Source organism: Panulirus ornatus, chromosome 55, assembly GCF_036320965.1.
Source record: "Panulirus ornatus isolate Po-2019 chromosome 55, ASM3632096v1, whole genome shotgun sequence".
Classification (NCBI taxonomy): Eukaryota; Metazoa; Arthropoda; class Malacostraca; order Decapoda; family Palinuridae; genus Panulirus; species Panulirus ornatus.
Genome location: NC_092278.1, coordinates 20,523,866 through 20,539,047, shown reverse-complemented (window position 1 = coordinate 20,539,047; position 15,182 = coordinate 20,523,866). Strand labels below are relative to the sequence as shown.

The following is a 15,182-nucleotide window of genomic DNA, read 5'->3' as shown; positions in this document are numbered from 1 at the left end:
ATATATATATGAACCTTAAAAGAAAAACCCACCTGACAACCGAACCCAATCCATACAATCACTCAGCACAAATCATACGTCAGAATTAACCGATTGGTATAAACACATTCCTCTCCCTCAAAGCTAATCCAGAATGAAAGGAGAATATACATATATATTGATAACATTAATGCATATAAATATGTAGAAAAAGAGCGTAACATTAAGTGACACTTCCCATGTGCTGCTCTCTGTCGAGATGTTTGTCAAACGCTAGAACAACAACAACAACAACAACAACAACAACCCCTTCCCCCATCCCTCCCTCCCTCCATCCCATAAACAACTGTTTACATTTTGGCACCGGTCGCGTGCAGACAAAAATCTGCAGACGAACTGAGCCTTACGTACGGCAGGAATAAGAGCCAGAGTTGTGAAACGCACTCGAGTACATTCGATGTTGGGGGATCGATCGGGGGGAGAAGGGGGTGTCGAACCCCTGCTGGAGTGGGACATCGTCTCACTCAAACACGGTACAGATCTAACACAGCACCTAGCAGCCCCCATGCATGACATGACTGTCGAGTGTTAACCCACCTCCCCCGTACAACACAGGAGTAGCCCCAACACAGCACTAACCCCAGAAAAACAACATAATTGCAACGTTGCAATAATCCAACATAGGGCTTAGATCTTCAACACAGCCAGAGTCTAACACAGGACTCAAATGTCCAACACAACACGGAGTCTAATATAGCACTCAAAATCCCCAAATACAGGATTTAAGAGATGTAACATAGCAAGTCCAACACACGACACAAGAGATGTAACATGGCAAAATTGTAACACAGGATTCAGACTTAATGATTTAACACGGCCAGAGTTTAAAAAAAAAAAAAAGAGGACTTTAAAGTTTAACACAGCACAACTCCGGGGGGAGAAGAGAGGAGGTCTCACATGATCAACATAGCAGGACTCCAGCACAGCACTCAGAACTCTAACCGAGCAGTACCCCGTCATGGCATTCATGCATACCGTTATTCATCATCCGCTAAGCCTGGCAATGTTAAGCAGTAATAACTTTAAGCTTACGAAGTTAAAAAACATTAACATTATTTATGGTTACCAGCGTATTGAGAGTCCAGGATAGTTAATAGTTTGATCAACGAGTGTGTGTGTGTGTGTGTGTGTGTGTGTGTGTGTGTGATCTGGTCCTTCTGTTTTTCCCGTGTGTATGACCTACGATCCTTGAGCACGACGGTACGATCCTTGAGCACGACGGTACGACCCCGGAGCACGACGGTACGATTCTTGAGCGCGACGGTACGATCCTTGAGCACGACGGTACGACCCTTGAGCACGACGGTACGACCCTTGAGCACGACGGTACGACCCCGGCGCACGACGGTACGATCCTTTAGTACGACGGTACGACCCCGGCGCACGACGGTACGATCCTTTAGTACGACGGTACGACCCCGGAGCACGACGGTACGATCCCTCAGCACATCCTCGGATCTGACCCTCAAGAATACAGATCAAAGGGCAGTACAAGCTATCGTATCCAAGGGTCGTACCTTCGTGCTCAAAAGTCATACTGTCGTGGTCAAGCGTTCAAGGGCAGTTTTACTGTCGTGGTCAAGCGTTCAAGGGCAGTTTTACTGTCGTGGTCAAGCGTTCAAGGGCAGTTTTACTGTCGTGGTCAAGCGTTCAAGGGCAGTCCTGCTGTCGTGGTCACGCGTTCAAGGGCAGTTTTACTGTCGTGGTCAAGCGTTCAAGGGCAGTTTTACTGTCGTGGTCAAGCGTTCAAGGGCAGTTCTACTGTCGTGGTCAAGCGTTCAAGGGCAGTTTTACTGTCGTGGTCAAGCGTTCAAGGGCAGTTCTACTGTCGTGGTCAAGCGTTCAAGGGCAGTTTTACTGTCGTGGTCAAGCGTTCAAGGGCAGTCCTGCTGTCGTGGTCACGCGTTCAAGGGCAGTTTTACTGTCGTGGTCAAGCGTTCAAGGGCAGTTTTACTGTCGTGGTCAAGCGTTCAAGGGAAGTTCTACTGTCGTGGTCAAGCGTTCAAGGGCAGTCCTGCTGTCGTGGTCACGCGTTCAAGGGCAGTTTTACTGTCGTGGTCAAGCGTTCAAGGGCAGTTTTACTGTCGTGGTCAAGCGTTCAAGGGCAGTTCTACTGTCGTGGTCAAGCGTTCAAGGGCAGTCCTACGGTCGGGGTCAAGCGTTCATGGGCAGTTTTACTGTCGTGGTCAAGCGTTCAAGGGCAGTTCTACTGTCGTGGTCAAGCGTTCAAGGGCAGTTTTACGGTCGTGGTCAAGCGTTCAAGGCCAGTTTTACTGTCGTGGTCAAGCGCTCAAGGGCAGTTCTACTGTCGTGGTCAAGCGCTCAAGGGCAGTTTCTCTGAGCATAAAGCAAATTCAGCCTTGTGTGTGGCTTACAACTCCGGCGGGTGACCCTTGAGCTACTGTAGACGAGGTGAAGGAAGCAGTTCCTCCCGGCGAGATGTTCAACACGGGAATCATCAAGTCTCTCTCTCTGTGCAGTATACGTGTGAGGCTCAGAGAGAGAGAGAGAGAGAGAGAGAGAGAGAGAGAGAGAGAGAGAGAGAGAGAGAGAGATTCCTGAAGGTAATGTAGAGAGAGAGAGAGATAAGACAATGGAAGACGTAACCAGATGATTAAAAAAAAAGGGGGGGGGGGTATTGAGACTTTGTTAATACAAGACGAAATGAAGGAAAAAAAAAAAAAAGATAAAAGGAATCCATCTTATCTTCAGTAGGTGTAGGCATGCGAGAAGCCAGATGAAACTGGTACCTGTTGAAGGTGTGGCCATACAAGAGGAGGCGCCTTAACGTAATGTGGTTTTTGGGGATTCCTTTTCCAAACAGCCAAGAATTGAAAACTGGACCTTCTGGAGCCGATGATCAAAGCAGAACGAATGTGAGGTGGTACTGTAGGAAGGACACACAGTGAGGAGGACTCAGACGACGACTCTTGCAGGAGACTAAGTGTGTCTGTGTAGAACACTGACGGTGAGGAACCAAAACGTCTATACACCTGAGGGTTTCAAGTCAGGTGAGGAACCAGGCGACCCTTCTGTATATGGGTCAGGGTGTGGGAGGGACAGAATGGTGGAACTCATACACTGTACAGCACAGGAGGTCAGGGTAGGTGTATACACGAGGGGGGGCGGGGGGCAATTAAGAAAATGGACAGGTTCGGGCGGTAAGGAAAGGAATGATCAGGGGATGATTAATGGAGGCGAGAGTGGCCGGGAGGGCCAGATCTTCATGATGCAGGGAAATGGTTGGGGATAAATAAAGCTTGTATATTGGGCCTTTATGGACTACAGGGGGAAAACTGTATGAAAGTGCCTTTATAGACTACAGAGGAAAACGGTATGAAAATGATAATACAGAAGGTCCCTGGAAGGTGTGTGAGGAATTTATGGTGTCGAAGGGAAGGTGTTGAAGGGGTCCCAGTGAGAGGGAGGGAAGGGCCAAGTGTCAGGACGGGTGGAGGAATGAGTGAGTGGTAGCGCGGCTATGCCTCCAGTGTGGCAGGGGTGTGTGTGTGTGTGTGTGTGTAATGCTCCGGTGGTGTGGCTGATGTCTTCATGGATGGAGGCGCGAGAGGGAGGAGGTGCCCTGCAAGGTAACAGAGACTCGGGATCAAAAAGTGAAGGGAGCGGGAGGCAAGCCATGTTGTTGTATGCAGATGACACCGTGTTGGCGAGCAAGATAGACGAGCAACTGTGGGACGGCGTCCACGAATTCAAAGGTGTGTGTGTGTGTGTGTGTGTGTGTGTGTGTGTGTGTACGAGCAGGTAACCACGTGAGGGTTAGGAGGAGCAAGGTGAAGGTGTTTAATAAACAGAAAGCAGAATGGAGGACGTGGCTGCATGGAGAAGAGATGGTCTTTCAGTCAGCGCCTTGTGTACCTCCAGTGAGCAAGCGGCCTCTGGCTGGAGACGTGGAGACCCCGACATAGATCTGGAAGGATCAGGGAAACAATGCTAGTAACTTGCCACCAGCTTAAGGAAGCTCGTGGGAGGCGAAGACGTGAATTCGAAATTATAACTCGACTTTCTTGGAAGGTTTAACTTAATCTTCGGAGTGATGCAGCAGAGTGATAAGACAAACTTGGCAGTAAGGTAGTGACAGATGCAGTTCCCAAGAGTGGAATAAGGAATACATAGAGAATGTCGAGTGAGAAGGAACGCCGAATGAAGTACTTTTAGAGAGAAAAAAACAAAACAATAATAAGTCTCTTGTGAGTGAGCCTCGATGGAAAACCTCATGAGAACAGTTGCAAGATAGAACGAACTATGAGAAAACGTTTGTGGAAATCCTTATTATAACGAAGTGTTAATGTCCACGCCAGAAGCCCTGGTCACTACGACCTCGTTCAGAGACAGTTCACAACATAACAGAGTCAAGTTTATTACATTTTGAACTGATGAACTGATGTTTGTGGTAGAGATCTTGTGGTCATGTGTCTGCTCATGAAATACACGATTCATTCCATGGAAATCAGAGTAATATATATATATATATATATATATATATATATATATATTCATATATATATTCTTATATCTTCCTTGACACGGGGATACGAACCCTAAGGCCCTTCAGCCAGCAGAGTTGAAGATCCTCACACTGACACATAGAGCAACACATCCAGACCAGCTACAGAATGATGAAATATGCAGTAACCTGCAGGCTAAAGCTATACAGTCAGGCGCTTAAAGAGGACACTTCAGGTGATAAGGGCACATGAAAATGACCGAGATAGGAAGACAGGCCTTCAACTAGTTCTGTGATGAGGGGTCATGAGGGAGGTGAGGGGGATAGAGAGGTCGGTGGGTAGTGGAGTATGAGAAAGCCAACATATTATGGCAGAGGCCATCATAAGGAAGTTGAACAAGTGGTAGGAAAATGGACCAGTCATAGGTAGGTAAGAGGAGGCAGGCTGCCGGCAGCCAACCAGGGAGGTAAATTACCAGCACTACCCCGCCTGTGTAAGGGATGGTTAGTGACGAGGGGGGAAGGGTGGGTGGGTCTGGGGTCTGGTCAGCCAAGACACACTTCAGTGGCTGTCAAGTGTCATCCTTTTTGGCCCAGGTGGGTTTCTTATCTATCTCCCTCACCCACATAGGTGCTGCTGGCTTTCAGTCCATAAACACACAATCTCTCCATCTAACACACAACACCACAAAACACGGAACTTACATGACTCGTTCTTCGTAACTATGTTTTCCTGTGGTATGCTATATGCCATTTGGTATAAACCAGTATACATAAAACTTATATATATATATATATATATATATATATATATATATATATATATATATATATATATATATATATACACGAACAAAGTGCATATGAACGCGCACCCTTATAGAACATACAAACCTCCAACAGTCAGGTTCGAACCCATGTCAACAAGACTTCCTTAAAAGATCATCTGGAGTAATTAACCGACTAACAGAAATTAATCGTTTGCAAAATTAATCCTCGTTCATTGTTTATGTAAGCTTGTAACTCTCCGAGACTTAAGGTCGTGACTGATAAACCCACAGGCTTTTGTTTAGCTGTTCAGACACAGAAATTACTATTATTTCCTCTTAAAAAAATTCCGTCTCTTGATTCCCGTATTGGTGCTCAATGTTTATCATGTACTTCCTTATTTTTCTCCAACTCACCTTCGACTTTGTGTCCTCTCGGGGTCTCTGCCTTCCTGTCATGCCTCTATTCACGCCACAATCGTAACAGTTTAGCGTTCTGTGCACAGTGAAAAACATTATTTTTCTAACAAAGTTTTCTCTTCGTCTCGTCGTAGTCTCCTCTGCTGAGTCGTGTGTGTTTTGCTCTTAGGAAAGGTATCAAGAGACATGAAAGTTTGATCACAATTTTCCTCAGTTTAACTTGAGGAAAAAAATGAGTTTCTCATCTTAATGTTTATTTACATTTCAGTCAGCGCCATCTATTGAGTGAATTGTCAATTATAATTCTTTTTGCCGTACTATTACTGTCGAATAAAATCCAGTTTTATGACGTATGTATTGTGATTGACTAATGGCATACTATTCAATTGATAGCTTATATAATGTTTCATTAAATGTTACTAAATGTGATCCATACTAATCTAACCTTGCTAAGTAGGATTAACTGTAATTTGGGCAATGACGTGCCAATAATTGCTTGTACTACCTTTAAAGTATATATAAGTTGTGATTAGGGTTTTGGTCAGGCATTTATGAATGATGATTAGACATGAGCCTCGACCAATCTAGTCGCATGTTAAGCATTAGTAACCTGAACATTAAGCCACTGGGTACAATTGTACGACCCTTGAGCACGACCATTTGACCCTTAGGTCTTTGCCACACCAAGTGTAGTATATTTTGTGCCCAAGGGCCGTACCATGGTGTTCTTCAGGATATGTTGCCAAGTTTAAGTCGACATAGTTGTTACCTCTTCTATACACGATTATTCATCGACTTCATCTGAATGATTCATGAATGAGTTTCCACCGTGTAATGCCTGAATAGGAAAATTTATGTCATTTGGTTCTTCAAGTGTTACATATTCATTAGTGGGTTTGATCCTCAATCAGGACTCTTATATTCATACAGTATCTTCATTTCCAAGGCTGTATATATATATATATATATATATATATTCTAATTTTCCAAAAGAAGGAACAGAGAAGGGGGCCAGGTGAGGATATTCCCTCAGAGGTCCAGTCCTCTGTTCTTAACGCTACCTTGATATATATATATATATATATATATATATATATATATATATATATATATATATATATATATATATATATATATATATCACAAGATGTGTTGTTAGCAAACGCAACACTTATCACCCTTAGTGGAAGTACTCAGCAGTGAACACAACACACCAGGTGGGTGTAGTGAGCAATAGACCCAACACAACAGATGGGTGTTTAGTGATCAGCGGACACAACACCTTTCCATAAAGTAGTTACGACCACAGACAATACCATACCTTCATCATTACCAGTAAGTCTAAATAAAGTTGTGGAATCAAAATAAAGACAATGAGACACTTGATTTTTTATTGCTTTCTTATTTTCACATTACTTTACAGATATTTACATATAATAAATATATACACAAATTCTATATAAAATACACTTGATTTGCTTCATAAAGCCATCTATGAAAACTGCCAAAATTTGTCACCTTATTTATTTTGTTTTTTTTTTTATATTTTTGTTCTCATACTCAAAATATCTTTGGCTTGCCTCCTATACATCTCAGCTTTACAGAACAAATTTACTTTATCCTCATCATCATAAGTACATCATCATCCGGGCTCGACTGCCTTGAGAACAGAATTATACACATTGTTTATGTTTTTTTTCTTTTATTTTTTTTTCGTTCATAAAGTATTCATTACCATAACCATTTGGTCATCCTAAGTGAAAAGGATCACAGATAATAACAACTGGGGGGGAGGAGGTGGTGGTAGTAGTAGTAGTTTGGTGGGAGCGAGTGGCGATGGTAAGTCCTCCTCGAGGAAGGATCGAGTGTGAGCCATTGCCGCCCCTGCTACTACGCCTTGAACTACCGCTCAAGCAAGTGAAGCCTTAACGTCCAGGGAGTGTGCTCTATACCCTTGAGCCTCCACGCCCACGCTTTCAATATGGCCTCGAGGACGACCGGGTATGGTATACGAACATTCGTCGTCTTTTTGAGGACGAGACATAATACCCTCTGGCGTCTACTTGGTCAAGTTACAGCCCAATTACTAGACAGTCGTTGGGTGAATCGTTAACATGATTGGCCCTCCAACTACGAAAGATATACTTCCGTCATCATATGGGGATATAATAGGGAAATTGTTTACATGTTCAAGGAGCGAAATCCTTCACTTGTGTAGCCAACATATTATAGCCTCTATTTAAGTGTAAAAATATACTGCCCCTTTCTCCTCCTAACAGCCCTCCACACGTGTGGTCAGAATCATAGTCTTCCATCGTCCATGGAGCTAACTACCCTACGGTCGTTACTATGTAAGGGGGAACGGGCCGGTCCTGTTACGTGATTGGTTTAGGTTTGTGGTGGTGTGTGTGTGTGTAAGGTGGAAAGAGGGGGGGAGGGATAAATATGAGAGAGAGAGAGAGAGAGAGAGAGAGAGAGAGAGAGAGAGAGAGAGAGAGAGAGAGAGAGAGAGTTGCTGCTGCAGTAAGTGTCACTTCAGAGCGGCTGCAAGAGGACCCAGGTCCCTTCTCCTGACGGGGGCCCGTGTGGTGGTGTGGTGAGGTGCTCAGGTGCAGCCAGCACGGGGCGGGCGGTGGCGTGCTGAACTCTGTGCTGCTAATCAATACTCGGGGGGGTAAAGGGGGGGAGGGAGGAGGGGAAGAGAGAGAGAGAGAGAGAGAGAGAGAGAGAGAGAGAGAGAGAGAGAGAGAGAGAGAGAGAGAGAGAGAGAGAGGCATTACTCCACTACCTCCAACCCCCCCTCCTTCCACCAGCACCACCGTTTTTACCAACCCATTAATAATTGAATGTATGTACTCAAGCTCGCCCGGGCCCCGCCATGAGCCTAAGGTACGTGGTGGTGGTGGTGGTGGAGGTAAAAGAGGCCGGGGCTGTGGTAGGGGAAGACCTGCAGATAATGTGGTGGTGGTAATGGTGTGTGTGTGGGGGGGAAGGGGCGAAGACTGTGGGGGGCGACACAGTGTGGGTAGGAGTGTGGTGAGGTGTGTAGTAGGACTGGTCTAGATAACCTGACCCACACGCCTATAAGAAGGGGGACAACCAAGACGTGAATTAATTGTAACATGTGGGATGTAGTGAATAATTACAATAATAATAATAATAATGAATATCCATACCTTAATAAAAACAAATGCACATATGTATATATACAGCAAAAAAAAAGGAAAATAAAATTGAGTGTTTAAAAAAATGAGGGGGTCGACCCCACACATCCTTGTTGCAATAGTCAAAACGTTGGAGGTGGGCAGGTGTGGAATTGTGCAGGTGTGTTGGCACTTGTCGTGCATGTCCACAGATAAGCATGTGATTGGGTAATGATCATTAGCGTGCTAATGTACACACAACGTTTACCGTGTTATTCAGACACCAGAAATGATGATAAACGACTGTATGACCCATGGTACAAGACGATGGGAGGGGCATGTACGGACATCCACAGTGGGAGGGTCATGTACGGACATCCACAGTGGGAGGGGGGCATGTACGGACATTCACAGTGGGAGAGGGGCATGTACGAACATCAACAGCTATACTGAAAACGTGGGCGAGCTTTTCTTTTTAAAGATAACAAACTGTTATATAGAATCTAAGTGGTTCTGCTGCAGTTTACTCTACAATATACCATACGTCTGAGCAATTGTATCACAAAGAGTAGTGAGAGGTTGAGAATTTCAGAACACAACCCAAGTCACATATAATACAGCACATACATCACTCAGCTTACATGTAACGTAGAGACAGAGAGAAGTGAGTGAGAGATAGAAAGAGATAAGAGATAGGGAGGAGGTCCTTATGTGATCACAGCCAATTTAAATATCAACTAACTAAATAACCATTTTTTTGTTTTTGTTTCTTCTTTTGCTAAGGCAGAGCCATTGTACTTGTCGCTTGTGCCGCCTCGTTTTGATGGGTATGACACCACTGGGCTCTGTTGGCTTCACTTACTCCGGCTTCGATGGTCGACACGTGTAAGTGTGTGTATGTGTGTGTGGCTATTGAGATAAACAATGGGGAGAATCAGATGTGTTTAGCCTGTAGACAGGCCAGGAGGGGGGGCGGCAGACGGGGGCTAGTTACCTGTGGGTGCTGGGGGGCTTTTGAGAGGGTCGACTCACTCACACACACTTTTGCCTCCTGACCCCCTTGTCAACCCACCAGCCTCACGTCTGCTCGGCCCTCCTAGCTTACAACATCACCTACAGGTTTAAATCTATGCTGTGTTGAACCATTTGGTACATGAGAGAAAAAAAATTAAACATAGAAAAAAATTTGATAAACTTTACATTCTCATCATCTTATAACATCAGAAATGATTTAAATATTCTCACAAATGTTAAAAGATTGATAATAATAATAATAATCTGTATTTGAGACATGCTTGTCAAAGCAAACACACAGTTGTAAATTGGTATAATTCTTTTTACATACAAAAAAAAATATGACATTAAATTAGGAAGACGTAAATTGACAATAAAATCAGAGGTTTTCAGTGCTAGCCACAAGATGAACAAACCAGGAGACCATGTCATTGTTGTTACAAGGTTTGAGAAGGTCAGTGAACTGATGGTTACTTCGCCTTGCACTTTGCTCCTGCGAGTGGCGACGTGCACTTGCTGTCTATGGCGCTCATTGCGACTAGATTCAATGAGTCATTGGAACAGTAAAGTAATCAATCAAGAGATCAAAACAACAAACTAGGCCATCGGAGAATGTCAACGCCAGGCTTTTCTATAAGGTGCTCCCGTGTGTGTGTGTGTGTGTGTGTACAATTGTGTCAAAATTCTCAAGCCAAAAAAAAAAAAAAAAAAGGGGGGGGGGGGATAAAAAAGGAGAAATTGAATCGTTTACCTGAGAGATATCAATCAAAGATTTATCAACTCTTAAGAGCACAACGGTGTGGGTTCTTGACCACGATGGAAGGGCCAGCATAGCACGACTGTGTGTATGATCCACGAACACTGACTGGCAAGACTGAAGATAATGATGATGAACACCTTGGGCATGACAGTCCGACCTATGGGGCACGATTGGTCTAAACCTTTGGACCTAACCGACACACCTTTCTGGGTCAGGTCAAGGTCACAGTACACCCCGGCAGTCGTACAGTCATGTTCAGGGGTGTCATGCGATCATGGTCACTCCGTGTCATGCCGTCATGGCTAGGCATCACACAGCTGTACGTTACGAGCTGCCGCCACAGTGGTCAAGGGGGGGGGGGGGTTATAACCAGCTGGCGTGGACAATCTACGAATCCCATTGGCACCAAAAAATATATATATATATATATCAAATAACCCACTGATAACGGTGACATGTTTAGACCCCATGGGACGAAGCCACTCGGGGTTGGTTGAAACTGCTTGTGCTGGTGGGCAGCGCACGAGCACTCAAGATTTGCAGTTGTCTTCAATAATGGAAATAAAAAAAAAAAAAGAAAATGGGTAAGGAGGAGGAGGAGGAGGGGGGGACAATTTGAACTTGTAGGTGGCCTAGAGCAGTCAAGACAGAAATATCATCAGCGTGCTCCATATACCAGACTGACAAATACGTTAAATAATGGTAAAATACTGAGACATTCTAAGACACAACCGCTCTTGAGATGGAAAAAAAAAAGGTCTGAATAACTAAAATATATAAAAAAAATCAAAATACATTTAAAACTGAATATAAGCACCTTTGTCCATATAGGAAATCAGCACTAAGAAAAATAAAAAAAAAACACATTCATCTTGAACAATTAAGCATTGAAAATATTTCTTGGCAACTTACTGCCTAAACTCTGGTACGGAACCTCATATATTGCCACTGTTACATCAATGAGAACTTAATTACTGTATCTATACGCAGGTACACTTCGTAACCTTAATCAAAGGGGTTGCCGACATGTATCCGCTCCAGGGGGAGGAGGAGGAGGAGGAGGAGTCCAAGTGATAAAGCTTCACCGAGTCAGCCGTTGTGCCTGAGGTGCAAGCCTCGACCCACACGACCTGTGAGGTACGGGAGGGGCCATGTGCTCCTGTGCGGCTGCTGGTCTGGGGTGTGCGGTGTGGGTGGATGGGTGGGTCGGGGGAGGTGTGTGTCGGCACCCTTGGGACACGGGCGCGGCTGGCTAGTTCCTGGACCTATGGACCATTCCTGCCAGCCAGGCATTGAGCAAAGTCTGGTTGTCCACAAATGCACTAGATTGCGATGTACTAATATAGCCAGCATGGCGGCAAAACCTGAACACTGATTCCTTTGGAATGACGTTTAAAAAAAAAAAAGTTATCTAGTCTACGCTAAATGCTAAGAGCCAACCAAGACGTTTATTATGGAGTCAAGGTCCTCATTGGCTTCTAGTCTTTTCGAGGCCTCGGGGAAAGATTTGAGCACGTCGTCGACACTGAGAGACGGCAGCTTCCAGGGAGGGGCGTCCTCGGGGCGGCTGTAGTCAAGCTCGGAGCTGCCCTCGCCGCTCCAGTCGCCGTACTCATTGTTGTTCATGGAGTCCAGGTCGGTCTGGGAGGAGAGACTCAAGACCGAACACCAGTTGATGGCGTCGGTTCTCTCCTCCGGCGGAAGGGGTGGGGGTCGCGGAGATGGGGACGGAGGGGTGCCTTCGGCTTCTGCCGCGTCGTCTGCCACACCTGAGGGCCCCTCGCCAACCTCACTATGGTGAGTACTGGAAGGCAGGCTGGGGTAAGGTCGTAGGTGGACAGTTTCCCTGCCGTCGTAAGCCGGAGTGTGTTCTGCGGACAGGTACTGCGCAGTTGGGTACTGCACAGTGGGGACCCCAGTGCTGTAGTGAGTGACTGGTGACGGTGTGACAGGTGTGGACGGAGGCAGCGAGACGGGCGCTGCCAGTGGGGATCCCACGAGAGGAGTATGCATGGGAGGCAACGGGCCCTCGGATGGTGCTGGGGAGGAGGGTGGTGAGGACGGCATGGGCTCTGGGCATGGTGGTGTTCCTGGGTTGGGTGATGCTCCCTGCAGGTGAGGGTGAGTGGCATGGGCGTGAGAGTGTGCCAGGAGGGATGCCACACTCACTCCCTCCGCCTCCAGCTCCCGCTCTATGTGTCTCAAGGTGTTGCAGATGAGCACGGAACGGTGGAGGCTGGGATCTGGGAACTGTCGAAATCTGTTCAGTTTGTACATGGAGACGTTGAGCACAGACAGCCGCTGCTGGTGGTAGCAGGAGGGTCTCGGGGACCCCCTTGTAGGGTCGCAGTATGGGGACATGCACCGTGGCGGGCCACGTGTTGGGGACAGTGTGCCCCGCGCACTGCCGTACGTATTTCCACTATATCCATAACTACAACCGTTCTCCCCCTCAAAATTCCCATAATTGTCATTGCCTGGGTAGACGTTGTAGGGATTTGGGCTATAACTCTGTCTGGAGTTGTAGTAGGTGTTGGGTTGACCGTAGGAACTGGGGCTGGTGTAGGTTTGGTTATACGTCTGAGAGGGGTAGTTGGATGGCGAAGTGGTGTAGTTACCACACTCGCTGGAGTACGTGTGGGTATACGGAGAGGCGCTGCCCAGTTCCAAATACGACTTTCCGTTCTCATCACACTGGATAGACTGACTGTGGCCAGACTTGCTGGGGGAAATCTCCATATACTTGTTGGTGTTGGGCTGAGAACCATCGTAGAAGTTGCAACTCTCCCAGGAGGGGGTTGAGGGCCGCGATGGGTAAGACTCAGGAGGGTAGGGGTAGGAGTGGTGCTCGTATGCTGGGGAGGACAACGCTCCCTGGTACGTGGTGGTGACCACCGTGCCCGTCTGGGCTGCCGTGACAGTGGTGACACTGCCGTCAGTCACCAGGGCCCCGGGCACCCGCTCCTCCGTGGTGGAGGTCAGACTGGTGGTCGTCGTCGTGGTGGAGGTGGTGATTGTTGACACCGCCGACAAGAAGAAGGTGGTGGTAGTGGTGGTGGTGGTGGGGAGGGTGGAGAGTGGGGGGAAAGGTGCAGGTGAGGATGGGGCAGTTGTGTGAATGGTGATGATGGGCGCTGGGCTTGGGGCTTGAATGGCCGCAGACGACGACGATGGAGACGTGTGGGTACTGGTGAGGGATGACGGCGATGACGTGTGAATAGTCACCGCGGACGATAGGGTAGGGGTGTGGACGGTGATGGGTGAGGATGGGGCCGAGGTGAGGATGGCGAGTGGTGAGAGGGGTCCAGTGGTGAGGATGGTCACGGCTGAGGGAGGGGGGGAGGTGGAGGTGGAGGGGGAGGAGGAGGGGGTGATGATGCTGGTGACCTGGTGGGTATGGCAGTCGGTGACGGCCAGAGAATCTGAGTCACAGGTCGGGAGGACCTTGGAGAGGGATAGTTGGAGGGAGGTGGAGGCCATGGTTGGGTCTGGGGCCGAGGCGGACACCCCTGCCAGACTAGCGGACACTGACATCACTCTACTGTCCACTTCGTCATCCGAAGAATTGTCTATCGAGTTACTATCAATAAAACCAGAGTCTTTGTCCTCCTCGTCGTCAATGAAATCGTCACGTTCATCCACAGACTCGTCCTCGGACTCGGTGAAGGCGTGGTCCTCCTGCGACCGCTCCAGGCCGGGCGGGGCGGCGGCGCCGGAGCCAGAGTTGGTCTGCTCCTCGTCCTCCGCCAGCCTGGTGGAGCCGTGGTCAGGCTCGGACCCAACCCCCGGGGTGGTCAGCTCGCACTCGAGGGCGGGCGTGGAAGCATGGGCGTGGGTGAGGGTGGGGTGATGCAGCACGTCCTCGGCACAGAGGGCGTGGGGAGGGGACGTGCAGATCACCTTGGCTGCCGGGACAGTGTCACCAACGTCCTCGCCAGACCACCGACGCTTGCCGCTTGCTCGAGGAAGCCCCATTGTCGAGTGCCCCTGCAAGGTACAGAAGACATTAGTACAGTCATCACATTACGGTACAACGGTACATGGTACAATGGTACATCGGCACAAATGGTACAATGGTACAACGGTACATAATATGGTACAATGGTGCACGTCAATATTCACCTATGGTTACATGAAAGTGAATAAATCTTAACTTATATAAATCATTTTCAGGGGAAACACAGATACGTAGATTTCGAAATATTAATTCATGAAATGCAAAACAGAGAGGGCCAAACTTTGACGACAACAAATAAATGACTAAAAACCTTTATCGTACGTTTAACTTTCAATATTGCGAGTACTTTAATAAATCCTTAATCTGCACAGCTGGAAGGAAGTATTATACCAATTACTCTCACAATTCACATGTCCAATCAAAGATTAAATATGCGGCAAAGAGGAAATAAAAATGTGGAGGCATTCAAGCATTAATTTGAATAATATATAAAAACTGTAGTGAGGGCGGCAGTGTGCGTGGCGAGCGAGCGAAGGGGAAGTAGGTAAAGAGGCCGGGCTCCCGCCGCGTCCGTCTCTCTCTCATGGCTTCAACTTCGGCTACACATTATATAATA

At 47.1% G+C, this 15,182-nt stretch overlaps 1 protein-coding gene across 3 annotated transcripts in view; it reads right to left on the bottom strand.

The window, feature by feature from the left end:
* Positions 1 to 7,068: 7,068 nt before the first annotated feature.
* Positions 7,069 to 15,182, bottom strand: part of LOC139765510 (uncharacterized) — a 29,939-nt gene continuing 21,825 nt past the window's right edge. For all 3 annotated transcript variants that reach the window (XM_071692995.1, XM_071692994.1, XM_071692996.1), the window contains one exon: positions 7,069 to 14,595. In XM_071692995.1, coding sequence (XP_071549096.1) covers positions 12,037 to 14,583 — 2,547 coding nt within the window. In that variant the 5' untranslated portion in view covers positions 14,584 to 14,595 and the 3' untranslated portion in view covers positions 7,069 to 12,036. The remainder of the gene's footprint in view (positions 14,596 to 15,182) is intronic.